A 16,633-nucleotide genomic window follows, 5' to 3' on the forward strand; every position below is an offset into this window, starting at 1 on the left:
CTATTTATTTATGTTTTTTGACTTTACGGATTTTAATTGAATGTTTTTTTTTACTCAACACAGTAAGTGATATGTAGACTATATTTAATTCCAATAATTTAAATTTTAGAAACGGTATAAACCTTAAAAGAAAAATACAACAATGGAGGATTTGCCGATACATTTCTTCACCAACGGTTTTATAACGACTCGAAAAAAATGTATATTAATTTAAAATTAATAATAATAACAATAATATTAATAATAATAACAATAAATGGCAAAGTCAAATAAACATATTACACATCCCGTTCCGCTATTAGTCGTTATCACACCACATTATTCATTTCATTTATAATTTCACCGTGTGTGTTTTCGTGTCATGAACAGTGACGTGTTGAAGACAAACTATTAATTCTAAATACATGTTACAGGTATGTGGATTGTGGAAGAAAAACTCGTGCTGTCAGGACGGAAGACCTCCTGCGATTAGAGAGGAGAAATATGACGGGCTGAGTGGAAGAAGACTCACACCTCCCACCGGCCTGAACGCGCACTGCTCCTGCAACAACTCACACACGAGCAGAACTATCTCTAACAGCACATTCACTATAACATGCTGTTGATTTCAATTCGTCTTCGACTAAAAAGTGCCTTTTACATTACAGAGCTCCGAGTTACAATAATTACAATTGACAGAACAGATTTTGACGGTAAAGGTGAAGGTGTAGTGAAGGTTCAGCTGATTGTATTTACTGTTCGTGAATTATGACTGCACAATTCACTCAATCCATATTGGGAAATATTGCTGATCCTATATGTAATATAATAATAATAATAATAATAATAATAATAATAATAATAATAATCGTCATCAGTCATAATCATGATTTGTGTTTTGTTTGATTACGTGTTTTAAACCAAATGAGACAAAATAGATAGCCTAATTTAATTGTACATGATTTCTTTGGATATTTATTAGCCTATTGCATGCATTTCATTATGTGTTGTAGCCTACATTTAAAAAGTAAAAGCTATTTTGTATAGGCGGTGCAAGCAATTAAAAATACAACATAAATGTGCAATTAGAAGTAGAAGTGTAAGAATTTTTTTTTTTTACTACTCTTATGTGTTTATGCAAATACACTGACTGTACTGACGACCAAAACCTATTCAGCCATTTTTTAAAAAAGAAACAAATGATGTGGCATCATGTCATCCGTCAGCGACTGAAATAAACCAAAAAGCAAGAAAAATGCTATAGATAAACGACGGGAACGCGACGACGAGAACGCACGGGTTGCTTTCTGTGCGGGTTTTGTTCCGGAATTGCATTTCACAGCGCGAGAGAGGGGGCGGAGATGGAATATTTAGATGAGCTGTGATTGACAGCTCCTGTTTCTCCAATGCTCTCAGAAACTCGCCTGCTCCTTCCAGCAACTCTTCACTCTCCACTCCCGAGCACTACAAACAAACGGACGCTAGGGGATCTCCATGACGGCTCTCTGCTGATCGCTCCTCTTTTGCGCTTTTATTTATTTTCTTTTATTAGTTTATCCCTGCGCGCGGCGGTTAAATGCGCTGATTCTATCGATCAGGCCGTTTCCTGCCCTCCTGCTTCCTTTACTGGAGAGAAACTCGAATAATGTCCTATCCTCAGGGTTACCTCTACCAGCCCCCGGGCTCTCTGGCGCTGTACTCCTGTCCGCTGACCGCCCCGAGGAGTGAGGAGCTGGCCCGGTCCTCGTCCGGTTCAGCGTTCAGCCCGTACCCCGGATCAGCTGCGTTCACAACCTCGGCCAGCGGATTCTCCAGCCCTCTGTCCTACTCTACAGATCCAGCCACGGGATTCCCGTCCTACATGGTAAACAGCCCGGTTGTGGATGCAGAGCCGTCGCCATTCACAAGTCATTGTTCTTGATAGGAATGCATGAATATTGCATGATTGCATGGTTATAGTTTTGGTTGTGGGTTCGGGAGTTGCATGCATACGCGCGCGGGCGCGCGCGCGTGTGTGTGTGTGTTTCAAAGGGAAGCTCATGCAGGTCATGAATACAAATACGCTCGGTGTTACTCGGGTGCAGAATACAGCTGGCCACAATTTAAAAGTTGTTTTAAATCGCAATAAAGTCAAGAATAAAATGTACATGCGTCAATACGTGTTTATTTATAAGAAACAATAACAGCGTGTCTAATTATTAATTTCTTAGGCCCACTTTTGCAGATTACTTTTACACTCTTAATAGGCCTTATTTACACCGCTTTATTTTTAGACAATAGGTGCAATTATTGATTGCGATATTTTAAAATTAACTGTAAGAATAAAAAGTGTACAATTGCAGAGGAAAAATGTACTGAGTTGAGGTTTGAAATGATGCGCAGTTAAATAGGCGTTATTTAATCGTCAATTGATGAATTGCAATGCTAATGACATGGCACATGAAAGCGGGTAAAAACGGTCCATATCCAGTGGTTTTCTAATAGGATTTGTAATGCTGCGCTTCGCTGATATGCGTCTGACACCGAAAGAGCACTGGGAAAGTCAGCCTGGTGATTATGCAAAATGGCTGCAATTACCCATTATCTGTTATCCACCCCAGTCCCATGTAATTGTGCATTCTGATAATTGCATGAAGGATTAATCATTGTTTATTGGCTTAATTATTATTACTATTATATTTTTTGGTTACACTTTATAATAACATTCATTAATAACATTAGCATTGTATAATCCAGAACAGATCATTAGTTAATGTGCATTTAAATAATGATTAATCGAGAAAATAATTATTTTAAAATACAATGTTTATTTAAGAATTAGCCTATGAAGTTGTACAAAAAATGGTTTACAAATAATAATAATAATAATAACAGATGACTGACAGAAAACATGTATTTATTTATTTTTATTTTTGAAGGGGTCACCGTATGACGCGCACACTACGGGGATGGCTGGAGCCATAAGTTATCACCCGTACGGGAGTCCCGGTTACCCGTATCAGCTGAATGATCCCGCTTACCGGAAAAATGCCACGCGGGACGCGACAGCGACGTTAAAAGCGTGGCTGCAGGAACACAGGAAAAACCCTTATCCCACAAAAGGAGAAAAGATCATGTTGGCCATCATCACGAAAATGACCCTCACGCAAGTGTCCACCTGGTTCGCTAATGCCAGACGGAGACTCAAGAAGGAGAACAAGATGACATGGGCACCGCGGAATAAAAGTGAAGATGAGGATGAAGACGACGGCGATGGAGAGAGAAAAGATGAGCGAACGGATAAAACCATAGACAACAGCGAAGCGTCTGCGGAGGACGAAGGTAAATTATTATTATTATTGTAATCATCATAGGCGGATTTAATTTAAATGCATTACTGTTGGTGTGCATTACATAGCCAGTGTTATACAATGCATGTATTGTAGCCTAATGTTAAATGAATTGACATAAAACGGCATGCTATACAATAATTGTACAATTAAGACGTTAACGTCGTAACACAATTTTAAAAGTTTTGTAAGCTATTCGAGACGCCAGTTTTGACAGCAGTAACTCATTTCTGTATTGTCTTTGTCTGCAGGCATCAGTTTGCACGTCGATGCCCTGACAGATCACTCCTGCTCAGTGGAATCGGACGGAGAGAAGGTCACGTGTACGACCGGGGACCTGGTTTGTGATTCTGGGCCTGATACCAAGGACAAATGCGACGCGAGCGATCTCGACACGGGCCGTGATGAGAGGCATAGAGGCCCGTCACCCAAGCCGGTGACCTCTCCCCCTCTGACTGGGGTGGGGGCCCCTCTCTTGACCCATCATCACCGAGAGGACACCCGAAACAGCACCAACAAAACATGCCTGGACGGTCAAAACCAAACCGTCAAACCTAAACTATGGTCATTAGCTGAGATCGCCACTTCGGACCCAAAGCAGCATCAGCATCAGCACTTGGGACAGAACTGTCCCCCGGGCGTTGGCCTTTTGACCTCCACGGCGCCCAGCGCGTCCCCGGCGGGCGCAGTCTACCCCGCCACATCCATATTAGGAAGACCTCTTTATTACACCTCTCCGTTTTATAGTAATTACACAAACTATGGCAACTTCAGCCCGCTGCAGGGCCAAGGGATACTGCGCTATAATTCAGCTGGGGAGGGACTTCTGCACAAACAGAGTTGCGACCCCCTACTAAAGACTAATCCAAACCAGACTGAACAACATTTCAGGTCCTCCAATGCAGAATCCAAAAAAGGTGCGTAAAGGGTACATATATATACTGTTGATCTTCGCCAGCTAGATATGATATGATATGTTTGAAATGTTATTTAACGAAATGCCTATTAAGTAAAATGTCAAATGCAACTAGTAATGTAACCGCGCAATTGATTTCATTGGAAGCCTCTTGCTATTATAGAATCATGTTGATCAGTCGCGAGTTTCTGCTGTTGCTTTTATTTTATTGTTTGAACTTGACATGTATTTTTCTCAAAGTATTTATTCTCATAATCGAACGGTATCGACAAGGCTACTATATGGACATATTTAAGCTTTCACAACGGTGTAGTCTATTTCCCTTTACTAAAATGGGTTTGCATTTTCTACAGACCCCACCGAGGTTTTCACAGTAAGACACCAGTCTTACCTGTCGAGTTAAAGACGAGGAAGATCGTTCAAGTAAGTCGCTAATTTTAAGTGCAGTTTTTTTTTCGAATCACAATATCATAATATATCACACAATTGGAATGTTTCCAACGGCCACTTCCTCATCAGTTGCATTGTTGTTGTCAACTAATGTTCCACTGTTTTGATTATAAATACGAGGCCTTCCGATCTACTAATACATTGTCTTTAGAACATGTATGGATTTCTACATTTTACGCAATAGTTTTATTTGATTCTTTTTTTATTTCTATCGAAATTCGACTGATGTAGGTTTTGTTTCCTTGGTTCACAGGTAGGTGTCACAATTGCTTTGAACAAAGCGAACAAGCCATCACCTCTCTCCCTCCCCAAGCTGTTTTAAACTAACATTTGCTCCTTACGCGGATCCTTTTGTGTGCCACTGTACACCCACGAACTACAGAGCACCTGCCTATATTACAATTACACGTTCGAATACGGGAAATGAAAGACAAGGAAAGAAAAGAAAAGAAAAGAAAAGAAAAGAAAAGAAAAGCGGATTTTTAAGGCACAGCCAGTCTGATTTGGATGAATCTTTCATTTATCGATGAAGTACTTTTTTTCCCAACATATGTGACTTTTCGATGAGGAAACTTATTTCTCAGGATCCTTATAGTAGCTTCATTGCCACCGGTTACATGTACACGCGGGACATTATAGATTTCCTATAAGACTTTATGTGCTAGAGGTGTGAATTGTAAACGAGAACTCGGGACTGGTATAAACTTGACTAAGAGTGGAATACATTTGATATTTATTTTTGTAATGCCTATAATTTATGCAAGTTGTATTGCAATGTTAAATGGACATTGTTTTGTAAATAAATTATGATTGGTTTTTATTTAAAAAAGCCGAAGTTACACAATGTTGTTAACAAGGAGAATTTTACTAATTTATATCTCTGATTGTAAATAAAATGCGCTAGTCTGCACTGGCACTATTTAGTGTGGACTGTTTTTGAAAACTTGAAAACATTGTAATATTTTTTTTCATATCCTTAAATACATTACCATGATGAATTATAGTATCGTGTCGTAGGCCTACTTCATGTAACAGACATATTTAGGCTTGACATACAGATCATACAATTACGTCAAATGATATGCATGCATCATTTAGAATTTACACTCAAGTTTCTATTTTTTTTTTAATTGCTACAAAAGATTATTTCAAATATCTAGTGTCTCTGAATATGAAGCGTGAATGTTGAATGTGATCTTGATGGCAGTGAATAATGGAGGCTGCTTATAATCCAGGCCTTCATCTATTTTTCAGCATGATGAATACAGGGCTGGAAAGGAAGCGTTATGAGCTCCCGGCGGGGTTTTAAGATGGTCAGTCGGGCTTCATTAAAGACCGATATTGAACGATCCATAAAATCGTGTCTAAACATCTGCCAGCTCCAATGGGGCCCGCGCGCCTGTGTGATGGCAATGACGTCTCTCTTATACGGGCCACCCCGTTCAAATTGTAAAGGCGTTAGTTAAACAGATTACTGCGGCTCACTGTGTGTTAACCTCAACAACCTTTATACAGCAATTATATTTGTGCACAAATATATAAAATAATAATACAATATATTTTTAGTACAAATATAATATTATATAGGCTAATATAATATAATAGTATCATGTAATATCATAGTTAGATAATATATTATATTGTATTATATCCTATATATATATATATATATATATATATATATAGAGAGAGAGAGAGAGAGAGAGAGAGAGAGAGAGAGAGAGAGAGAGAGAGAGAGAGAGAGAGAGAGAGAGCTAATCGTTGGCTATGTAAATACAGATTCTAAAGGATTAATGATTAAATGTTTCATATCAGTGATTCTTATTTTATTAATATTCTACGCGCGTTTACAGCCTTAACACATTCTCAATTCAGGTCAGCTTTTTTTTTTTTTTTTATAATATAACGCCTTATTTTGTCATTTGAAGTGTGTTGCGCTTGTGCATATCGACATTATTAGAGGTAAACTATTGAAATTCAGCCTTTAATCTCAGGTGGGATCCCACTGTTGTCAAAATAGCACCACAGGCGGTTTACATTCATACTCCCTTCAAATGTCAACATTTGTTCTCAATAAAAAGAGTTATTGTTTCTGTAAAACAGCCTTTGAAAACATCAAAGAAGTTCAACCACCTCTGTTTGATTGGGATCAGGTAAAGGTGAGGTAAAGGAGCGCAAAAAGCCCGTTATAAATTGGACATATTTGCGGCACCAAATTTGATTTTTAAAATTAGATATTTGACAACTTCAGTAAAGATATTTTTTTTTGTTAATCTGTGATAGTGATACACGTGTTCACATATAGCCTATGCCACGTATAAAATTGCGTTTTCGAGTTGAACTAGCCTAATACGATGACTATATATTAGTGCAGCTATTGGTATTTGTTAATAACAACATATTTAAAACGAAAACGCTCAAAGCCTTATTCATTTGATAGTTATTTTATGAAAAATGTCTGAACTCCTCTTTCTCTCCGTGTGTGTGTGTGTGTGTGTGTGTGTGTGTGTGTGTGTGTGTGTGTGTGTGTGTGTGCAACACATGCTGACCCCACATAGTTCAGTGAATCCAACTGGAGAGGGCAAGCGCATTAAGACACTTTCTGAAAGCTGCCTCTAATGGTCTCTCTCTATTCTGCACCGTTTATCTTTACAACTTTAATCTACCATTAGAGTCAGGTCGTAAATAACATTTCAGGTCAGGAAAGGAGAGAAAAAGTATTAACAAATCGAGTACATGTGGGTTTAATAAGCTACATCAAAGTCTCCGAAGCTCTAAAGTGAGTATTGGGTCGGTTCTTCCATAAAGGTGTCATAGAAGATGTCCTCCCATTAGACTGATCAAGGCACGAGAGAGAGTTTGTCCACACTAGACTCTAAATAAGATCATTAGAGCCGTCAGCTTACTATTCGGCCTCTAACTGACTGTGCTGTCCCTGCCAAGAGAAGACAAATATAGTAGATCTCATCTAAAATCCATCGCCTATTTTTTTTTTTTTTTTTAAAGAAGTTGTTTTAGTATCTACTGTTTATTGCCCGATATTTATTTTCCAATATGTTTCACGTTTGATAATGTTTACGCATAGTCGCAAATCTAACGGTAAATGATTTTGTCAACTTGTCAGCTTAAAGAATACAACGTGCTTTTGGAAAGTGCGATGCACTTATTGCTAAGATTATTATTTATTTTTTTTTCATTTTGTTTTTCATGGCTGGATATGTATTATGTGTGTGTGCTACTTTGTAAAAAAAAAAAACATGTCCATGAATGATCAAGGAGGGTTGACTTAACCTAAAAAGTGGCAAAATGACAATGAAAGCAGGGAGCGAAGAAAGAAAAATATTGGTGGAGAGTTAATGAAGGGTGTGGATGGCTCAGTAACGTGCTGTAAGATGAGGGCAGGCCTGGGGAATGCTATTTTTTAATATGTCGCTGTTTGCACTAATAAGAGAGGTAACTGAATATCTTTAAATATTCTCTCTCACACGCTCAATAGTTTTTTAATTAAAACTTACAATATTAAAAGGTTCAAAATGGGGGATATGATTACAAGCACTTAAAGCAAAGACAGAATTATTTAACGCAAAATGACAAAAGTTACTCCTTATAGGTTTCATACTAAAACGTTATCCATACATATACGCATTTATATAGGCTATAATGTGCTATACCTTCATTTTTTATTGTGTAGTAAAGCTCCGTATCATTAAAGAATGTGATGCAACATTGGTGTCATGCATAGGCTATACTTTCTGATGAGTTTATATAGCTTCATCAGCTTGGACTGCTGCGAGCATGTCACTGGTCTGACACAATCAAGTTTTTTTTCCACACACATGTATGCTATCATAATTACTGCCGTCGTCAGATAGGATGAATCAAGTGCAATGATATGATGGGATCTCCCACGTCACGTTTATTACTTTTAAAGTCCCCCTGTGGTGAAAATCAAGTTTTTAATATTGTTTATATTTGTCTATGTGGTGTTTTTAATATACTTTAAAACAAACCATGCAAATTCATAAGTCAACACCATTGCTGAGAATGTTCTCCTTAAAACGGCAGTGAACCAAAGACAGTCTCAAAAACACCATTTGAAATCGCTGGTGTTTCTGACGTCACAAACTACCTTGTAACCAATTTAACCACGTCAACGTGTGATCGTCAACTAGTGGATCTCTGAGCTGGTGTGAGTGGAGGCGTGGCTAATTTGCATATTCATAAGACCACCTATACTAAATGAGGCAATGGTGTAGAGCTGCATTCAAGCTATTTTAAAGCTTGATTACTTTTTTAAGGGAAAAACGTTTAAATGCATAATTTTGATGCGTTTTAAGGGATACAATTATTGACTACAGAGGGACTTTAACTAATATAATGAGTAGTGTTAATGAGTAGCATAGGCTACTCTCACGAATGAAGGCAAACACATTAGCGCCAAATGAACTGGGGCTAAAGTTTAAAATAAGCCTGCAGTTCCCGCCAGTTTTCTTTTTCCATCTGTGCCTCTCTTTCCGTCGCACATTACATTTCGGTCATGCCTCGCAGACAAACACAATATCCCCGAAAAGCCGCGAGTGCGCATGGGAATGTTGCAGACAGCGGCCAGTAAGGGCACTAAATGAAGTTGCACCAATATCAGTGCTAATTAAAATTATGTTTAGCTGGTCACGGCCGGAATGCAAATTTGGAAGTTGGCCTTAACTTGTGGTTCGTCGACTAAAGAGTAGGACGGGGGCAGCCCGAGCACTTTTTCTCATTTTAGAGGGCCGTGTTCAGCTGATAGCATCTGCTCTAGCCAAGCTCAGGGTCAGGCCAGAGCTTGCCACTAAGTCATTAGCTCAAATTACTCTGCTAGTTTCTCTCAAGTTGTGCAGGGCTCAGGCACTAGATCTCCCCCGGCTGCTGCCCGGCTGCTTGTGGCTCCCTTGGAAGCCAATACTCTCCTAGGGGATCAGGGCGGCATTAACCCTCTATCCCCTCCCTCGGAGACTTCACCGATGCCCGCTCTTCCACTGGACAAATATAGCAGCCCCGAATTAATGTGACTGGAAGATCAGGATCTATCGGGTAGCATCTCGCCGGCCAAATCCCTGCAGGATTCTTGACCCTTTGAAGTTCTCTGTGAGTTTGCTTACACAGAAGCTTACACCGTTAAGTCGGGTTTCAACAAGACTCGAGGAGGCAACCTCCCGTTTTAAAAGTGGAAACTACAAGACCCATAATCCCTCATTCCACCAAACGGACCTTTATGATATCCAAGGCTTGAGGGAAACTAGATGGGATGGTCCCATCCTTCGGTTGAAGGAAAGTTGTAGATCTCAATTTTCCCACACTCTCTAATCATCTTTCTTCACCCTCCACCCTTTCTGTGTAATTACTCACTGAAGGTTTTTGCTTCGGGATGCTAACTAATTGTATTGCATGTGTGTGTGTTAAAATGAAGCAATACGCCAAAACTAGTTTTGCTTCAGGGCTTGAAGTGACCCAACATAACCAAGATTTTTTAGCATAGCAAAATGTTATTTTAAATTAATTACAAATGTAATTTTCTTCTGGCAATATGGGCTTTTAATAAAATATGACTGTCAATGCTGTAAAATTGCGAAAAATAATATAATGCACTTTTAATTGTGGCGTCCTTCAATCCAAATGCCCGTGGGCTGGAATAAAAAAATGCAGAAGTTCGATCTATAGATTTAACAATGGCCCTGGTGCTGTCAAACAACTATTGGATGATGCAAAATGACATGTTTTGCGTCATCCGGTGGACTTTTGCTGACAAATAAACGGGTAGATCTGGTGCATGTAACAAGGAGGAAGAGTACACATTGTTCATTTACATATACCACTGACATTATAACAATTCAAAACTGACTGAAAATCAGTGGACTTATTCTTTAATTCATACTGTATTAGCTCAACAACACTCAAAATGATTAACATATATGAAAATCGACATTGAATTGTTAGACATGCATAAACAGCAGCAGATAGAAACAAACATTGGGTTAAATATTTTATAAAGCTTGCCTAAAGTTGTGTGTTTCATGCTCTCAAAAGCTATAATTCACAACACACTGTGGTCGACACAATTCCTGCTTATTCGTGTTGCAAGTGAACCCATATTTTTAGTCTGCATCATATTATCATGCACAGTGTTTGTGGTTTTAAAGGCGTGTCACAACCTGTCCAACTTGTTACAGTTTTGTAATTTTATACCAACTAACTGCATGATTGGTTAGGGTGAAATCCATTTTTTGGATTCCATCAGAAGTACTAGCAATGAGAGGCCATGCATTATAGGGATTTGTCCATAGGGGTACCATCATAATCATGAAATTAATCAAAATCAAATGATTTTGGTCAATCAAAATCAAGTATTCCAGAGATCTGTTTAATAATAACTTGACCTCAGATAAAAAAAAAAAAAAAAAGGGTACAGAAGCCTTTAAAAATGTCCTAATATGTAGAATTTTGGCACCAATATGTACCTTTGAGGTAAATATGCACTCTTTAGGTACCAAGGTGTAAAGAGTACAGCCTCAAGGGCAGCTTCCTAAGAGTGTACAGACTCACTTCCACATGCAAAGACACAAACATCTAACAAACAAACCGCCAGCACAATGGAGAAAAAAAAAGGTTCTGTACACTTTCGTAGCTTTGTTAGATAAAACATTTCAGAACCCTCTGGTGCTGGTTATGTGTCGGTCAAAAATGACCGAAATGTATTTCTTTATTTCAATGAAATTACTGTATTTTAGTTCGATAATGTTTTTTATTTCATATTTTTAGAGGATTTTATGGTATTAAATTGTGTTTATGCTGTATTTATAATCCATTTATTCACTTTTTGAGCATAGATGCGAAAATAAAATTTCCAACTTAAACGGTCTTAATCTTGAATGATTTAGAGCACAGGCTTAAGTTTGGTCTCTTTTCAAAGATGACACTTGGCAGATTATTGCTTAAGTGGAAAAAGCTTTAAAAAGTTACAAAATGTTATGTTTATTGTGACGAAAAATGATTTTATATGAAATATATTTTTTTTTAAAACATGTTTTACTCTAAACTGTTATACTGTGAGGAAATCAAAGCCACGAATCTAAACAAGTTGTGTTCCAAATTTGAGACTGATATCTAAAAAAAAATGCTTTCAATAAGAATTTGTTTGGCTGAAGTGCCAAAAGTAGACTAGATAAAATTTGTCTCCCATTCATTTATAATGTGGTCATTTTTGACCGCGAGGAGCACAAGTGTGACTATTTTTTTCAGGACAATTTAACCTGTTCAAATCATGTCCATGATTTTATTTTTTGTGTGTGTTTACATAGCAAGTGTCGAAACCTTTATCAAGCTTCGTACCATTCCGATGAAGAAAAAAAACAAACATATTTTCGGTCAAAAATTACCGAAGAGCACCAGAGGGTTTAAGAACTTTTTCATGCATTTTGAGATACGACACCATAAATGAGCCTTTGAACGATCCAGTAAAACTGATAGCCACAGTCATGTCATGTCTGTGCATAATTTTCTGAGTTTTCACGAAGCAGATTGACACGTGAGGAGACCCTCTGACCTCAGAGATGGTTCTTGTGTGTGGTGTCTCCAACGGTTGCTCTGCGGCCCCAGCTGTGGCTTCTGGCCTTCGCACAGAGACAGAGATCAGCAGGTGGATGAGCACAATCAAACGACATGCTTTCTCTTTCAATTCTGTTGTGAGGAATTTAAAACTAGCATGACAGAGCATCATACCTTTTTCTCCCGCGTCCTCCCTCGAGTTGCGTTTGCCAGATTTTCTTGTTAAATGCTATCTGTCAGGTTTATCAGCTAATTAGCAGCGGCTGCCTTGAAAGCACTTCTCTGTCTTTCCCCAGCCTGTCGTCTTTTTTTGATGAGAGTTTATTAGAGTTTTCGAACAATGTCAAGGGAAAGCCAAGACACAGGAACAACTCTCAGAGCTCTTTAATGTGACGCAGAATCAACATCCGCTGTTGTGAAGCAAGACTACAAAATCGTCACCTGGAGAAGCCAACTGCATTTCCATTCATGTTTATCAAACTCAACGACAAGTGAGAAAGAAAAGCAATGAAGAGATTGCAAATACTGAAATGAAAACCATTTAGAAAAATAGACATATTTAAAAAAAAAATGCAAGGACTAAATTAATATGATTCGGGTCTACATTTTTTGTGAAAATGCTATAGATATGTGTTTAAATTGAATTAAAAACATTTCTCAGCTTTATTTATTTATAATATATATATATATATATATATATATATATATATATATATATATATATATATATATATATATATATATATATATATATATATAATTTTTTAATTTTTTTTTACAAAAACACATTTTAAAGGATATGGTTTTACACACACACACACACACACACACACACACACACACACACACACACACACACACACACACACACACACACACACACATATATATATATATTATATTCAGGGTGATTGGGGCACTTTTTGCCATTGAGATTACTTGAAAAAAGTGTCCCAAGTAACCTGAATTTGTGTGTGTGTGTGTGTGTGTGTATATATATATATATATATATATATATATATATATATATATATATATTGGGTGTCAGAATATAGCGCAATACTACAATATGTATCGTGGATAGTGACGTTCACACAAAATGAAAATTACTGTGTGAGAAAATGTTTTAAGTTTACAGAGTTTAGTGCCAGTACTATATATAATGTTGAATATAATGTATAATAATGCAATGGGGGAATATGTGTGGGTCCTGATAATGCCAAATGTTATATGTTACCAGTAAAAAAGTGTCCTACATGATTTTAATTATATCTAGTATAGTGATAGAGTGCAAGCATATTCATCTAAAATAATTCTGTATTTTCAGCTTCAGAATCATGAATATTTTTATTCTGGTGTCATCATTGTCCTGTGCATTGGGTTTCCAGCACCAAGTCACCTTGTTAACCTTGTCCCATATGTCTTGTAGTATCGTAATAATATTGTATCGTGAGTTCAGTATCGTGATATGTATCGAATCGTGACATGAAGGTAGTGTTACACCCCAATATATGACAAATATTTGGATGCACTTATCATTAAAAAAGTAAATGTCAAGTATTTTTCTCCACAAATGACAAAGCACTAATTTGCAAAACAAAAAACGAGTTGTTTTAGGTGAGTCGTAGCATGACTAACAGCTCGCCAAACTAAAAGTGTGGGCAGACCTCTTGACATTTTAGAAAACAAAGAAAACAAGCACAGACATTGATCTTCTGTCCTTGTGAGCATCTATTTATACTTTGGTTGAGGTCAATTTGAAGACAAACTGCATGTGCTGAGTTGTCATGAAGATTGAGAAGCGGAGTGCCAACAACTGCAGCCAGCCGAGCTTCTGCCTGTGTGAAAATATGTGTAACTGGTAGGTTTGAAATAGTATACGGCCAAAATGCTTCCTCAACATGGTCTGGGACTCTGTATTTTCTCTCATTATTTAGCATATTTCAGCAGTGGAAATGTCAAGAGTTCAGCCTCAGCTCTTTTCTTCAGAAACCCTCTAAAGCTGATATAATTCAAAGCCGAGAAGCTTAAAACAGCTGAAAAGTATGAAAAGTAGTGTTTACTTTGGTCTGTTGCAGTTGGCCGCGCGGCCGTGCTTACACACGCTACATAAATCAACGCTTTCTCGTTTCTTATTGTCTGAGAGCTCTCGCGATGATTATTCTCAATTACTTTCGACGTGTCTGTGAAAAAATAGTATCAAGAGACTGTATTTAACTGTGTTATTAAGTTATCCAAAATGAAAAGTGATTAGAGAGTGCAACCAAAGTACAAGATACAAGGAGGCAAATTATTCTCTTGATGGGATTATAAAACGATGAACCACTTCAAAAAGGTTAATCTACATATCTCATTAAGGATACACTAGTTTTAAGTTCACTAATAACAATAATGGCATTGAAAAAATGTGCAGATTAATTCCCTGCGAAGCATTCCACTTTTATAGAGAAAAGCGAGAGTTATTAACCAAGGATCCTTCATGAATTACTTTTTTCTTAAGTACATTTAAAAGCACGATTAATTGCCACAGATGTGAGGACGAAACCAGCTGCTGCGTTGCCTTTGTAATGTATTATGAGAAGAAATAAAAATGTATCTCCAGGGGTAGACAAAGCCAGCTCTTTACTTTCTATCTTTGTGTGTTTGTCAAATTTTCATATTTTCACAGTGCAACCATGCAATAAACTTTCAACTGTGCTTTTGATATGTAACATACAAAGGAGTGATTCATTAGTTGAAAAGGAAAGAAAACTCACTGTTTGCTGTAAATTACTAGAGGTCTGGGATCAGATACACATCAACACATTGTAAAAGAGCCCCACACATATTCACACAAACACACACACATATCAGTCCACACTCGAGCCCAGAGCAGCACAACAGCAACTGTGTTCAGAAGAGAAAATATCCACATTTCTCTGACTATCTCGGATTGATTTACAATAAATGCAATACTCTTCCCTTTCTTCCCTTATTACTTGATCAGACTGCTAAAAGACATTTGGTAACACTTTATAATAACTGCACGCTATTAATCATTAGTTAAGCATTAGTAAATAGTTAATTCATAATTTATAAAGCATTAATAGACATTAATAAGAAGTTTATAAATACAGATCTAAATGCTTTATTCTTGATTTATAAGTATATATTTAATGTGTTTAATAATTATATTTTCATACTTTATTAATGATCAATTTATAATTTCTACATGAAGCTTTGCATTATTTACAAACCCGTTATTTAGGAGTTTTCAGTGGTTCATTAAATCAATTAGAAGGGTGAGTAAATGATTAATAAACTATTTAAATGTACATTTATACATCTTAATATTCAGACATCTAGTAATTCAGGTAGTTATAACGCATTTATAGTGGTCAGTTAACTATTTTTGCGAGCTCATCTAAAGTGAGGACTAGTTATGCCTTGTAAAGAATTTACAAAGGAGATTTAAAGGCTCATTTATCTTCTAAACAGAAAAAGGAAACAAACACAACACAGTGATACAGAACAGAAATATGATTTGTAAATAATGCAATACTTCATTTAGAAATGATAAATTGATAATTAATAAAGTATGAAAACACAATTACGATTTGTCTACAAATTCGTATGAGTGTGGTCATATGAATTCGTACAAATTAGCCACTTGTAAAATAGGTACGAATTGCCGTGAGATCGGGTTGAACAATTAGTAACATTTAAAATAAATGTTAAACTAAAACAAATGTCTTTATGCTAAAACTTTGAGATAATTATTCAAGTGCAGATAACCTTGAATGAATGTTCTATTAAAACGTTTGTTCATCACTTTGAGAGAACCTTGCCTGACTGAAGGCCAAAGTTCTGAGAATGTTCCCTGTTAGCTAGTGTACTAAGTTGACACGCTTATTTTTTTAGCAGATTTATTCATGAAAAATGTAGTTTTCTATACAAATGAGCCTAAAACAGACAAATGAGAAAATATTCCTTCACCCTGAAAGCTTTTGTAGATATGTCCCACCCAAATGTCCGGTTTAAACCGGAAAACTGTCATGATGCGAAACCCCACGTCAGGCCATTTCATGGGGTCTTTGAAGGTCATGAAGAAAAAAAAGTGCAAGAATCTTATATTTATTATGTATAAGAATGATTGCTTAAGAAACAATTTTTCCCTGAAGTATTTCATGTTGCGACAAGCAAGAGAACCAAAATACTAAGATTCCTGTCTGTGGTTAACACAGCAATGGGTTTGTCCGTCGCTCCCAGCCCAGTCCCACAAATGAAAAGGCAACCCTCTCATGTTGAGACTCCCCTGTACCCTCCTCCTCTTCTATAAATAAGGTTCCACCCCATTTGCGGCCTGCGAGAGGGTGTTTATGGTGGCATCTGAGCGGAG

The 16,633-nt window shown here is 37.2% G+C and overlaps 1 protein-coding gene across 1 annotated transcript; it reads left to right on the top strand.

Annotated features, from left to right (window-relative positions):
• The first annotated feature begins 1,384 nt into the window (after positions 1 to 1,384).
• On the top strand, positions 1,385 to 5,590 carry irx2a (iroquois homeobox 2a). Its single transcript, XM_077207032.1, has 5 exons — positions 1,385 to 1,843; positions 2,898 to 3,300; positions 3,560 to 4,225; positions 4,578 to 4,647; positions 4,928 to 5,590. The coding sequence occupies exons 1-4, from the start codon at positions 1,625 to 1,627 to the stop codon at positions 4,625 to 4,627; spliced, it is 1,338 nt and encodes a 445-aa protein (XP_077063147.1). The 5' UTR covers positions 1,385 to 1,624; the 3' UTR covers positions 4,628 to 4,647; positions 4,928 to 5,590.
• The last annotated feature ends 11,043 nt before the right edge of the window (positions 5,591 to 16,633 follow it).

Source organism: Siphateles boraxobius, unplaced genomic scaffold (assembly GCF_051911475.1).
Source record: "Siphateles boraxobius isolate OS27281-9 unplaced genomic scaffold, OSU_SipBor_1 12, whole genome shotgun sequence".
Classification (NCBI taxonomy): Eukaryota; Metazoa; Chordata; class Actinopteri; order Cypriniformes; family Leuciscidae; genus Siphateles; species Siphateles boraxobius.

What these genes read in the sequence shown, in the direction of transcription:
- irx2a (XM_077207032.1), top strand. Translation starts at nt 1,625, where the DNA reads ATGTCCTATCCTCAGGGTTACCTCTACCAGCCCCCGGGCTCTCTGGCG. An exon ending in CGGGATTCCCGTCCTACATG is followed by an intron (nt 1,844 to 2,897) that starts GTAAACAGCCCG and finishes TTATTTTTGAAG; the next exon opens with GGGTCACCGTATGACGCGCA. An exon ending in AGCGTCTGCGGAGGACGAAG is followed by an intron (nt 3,301 to 3,559) that starts GTAAATTATTAT and finishes CTTTGTCTGCAG; the next exon opens with GCATCAGTTTGCACGTCGAT.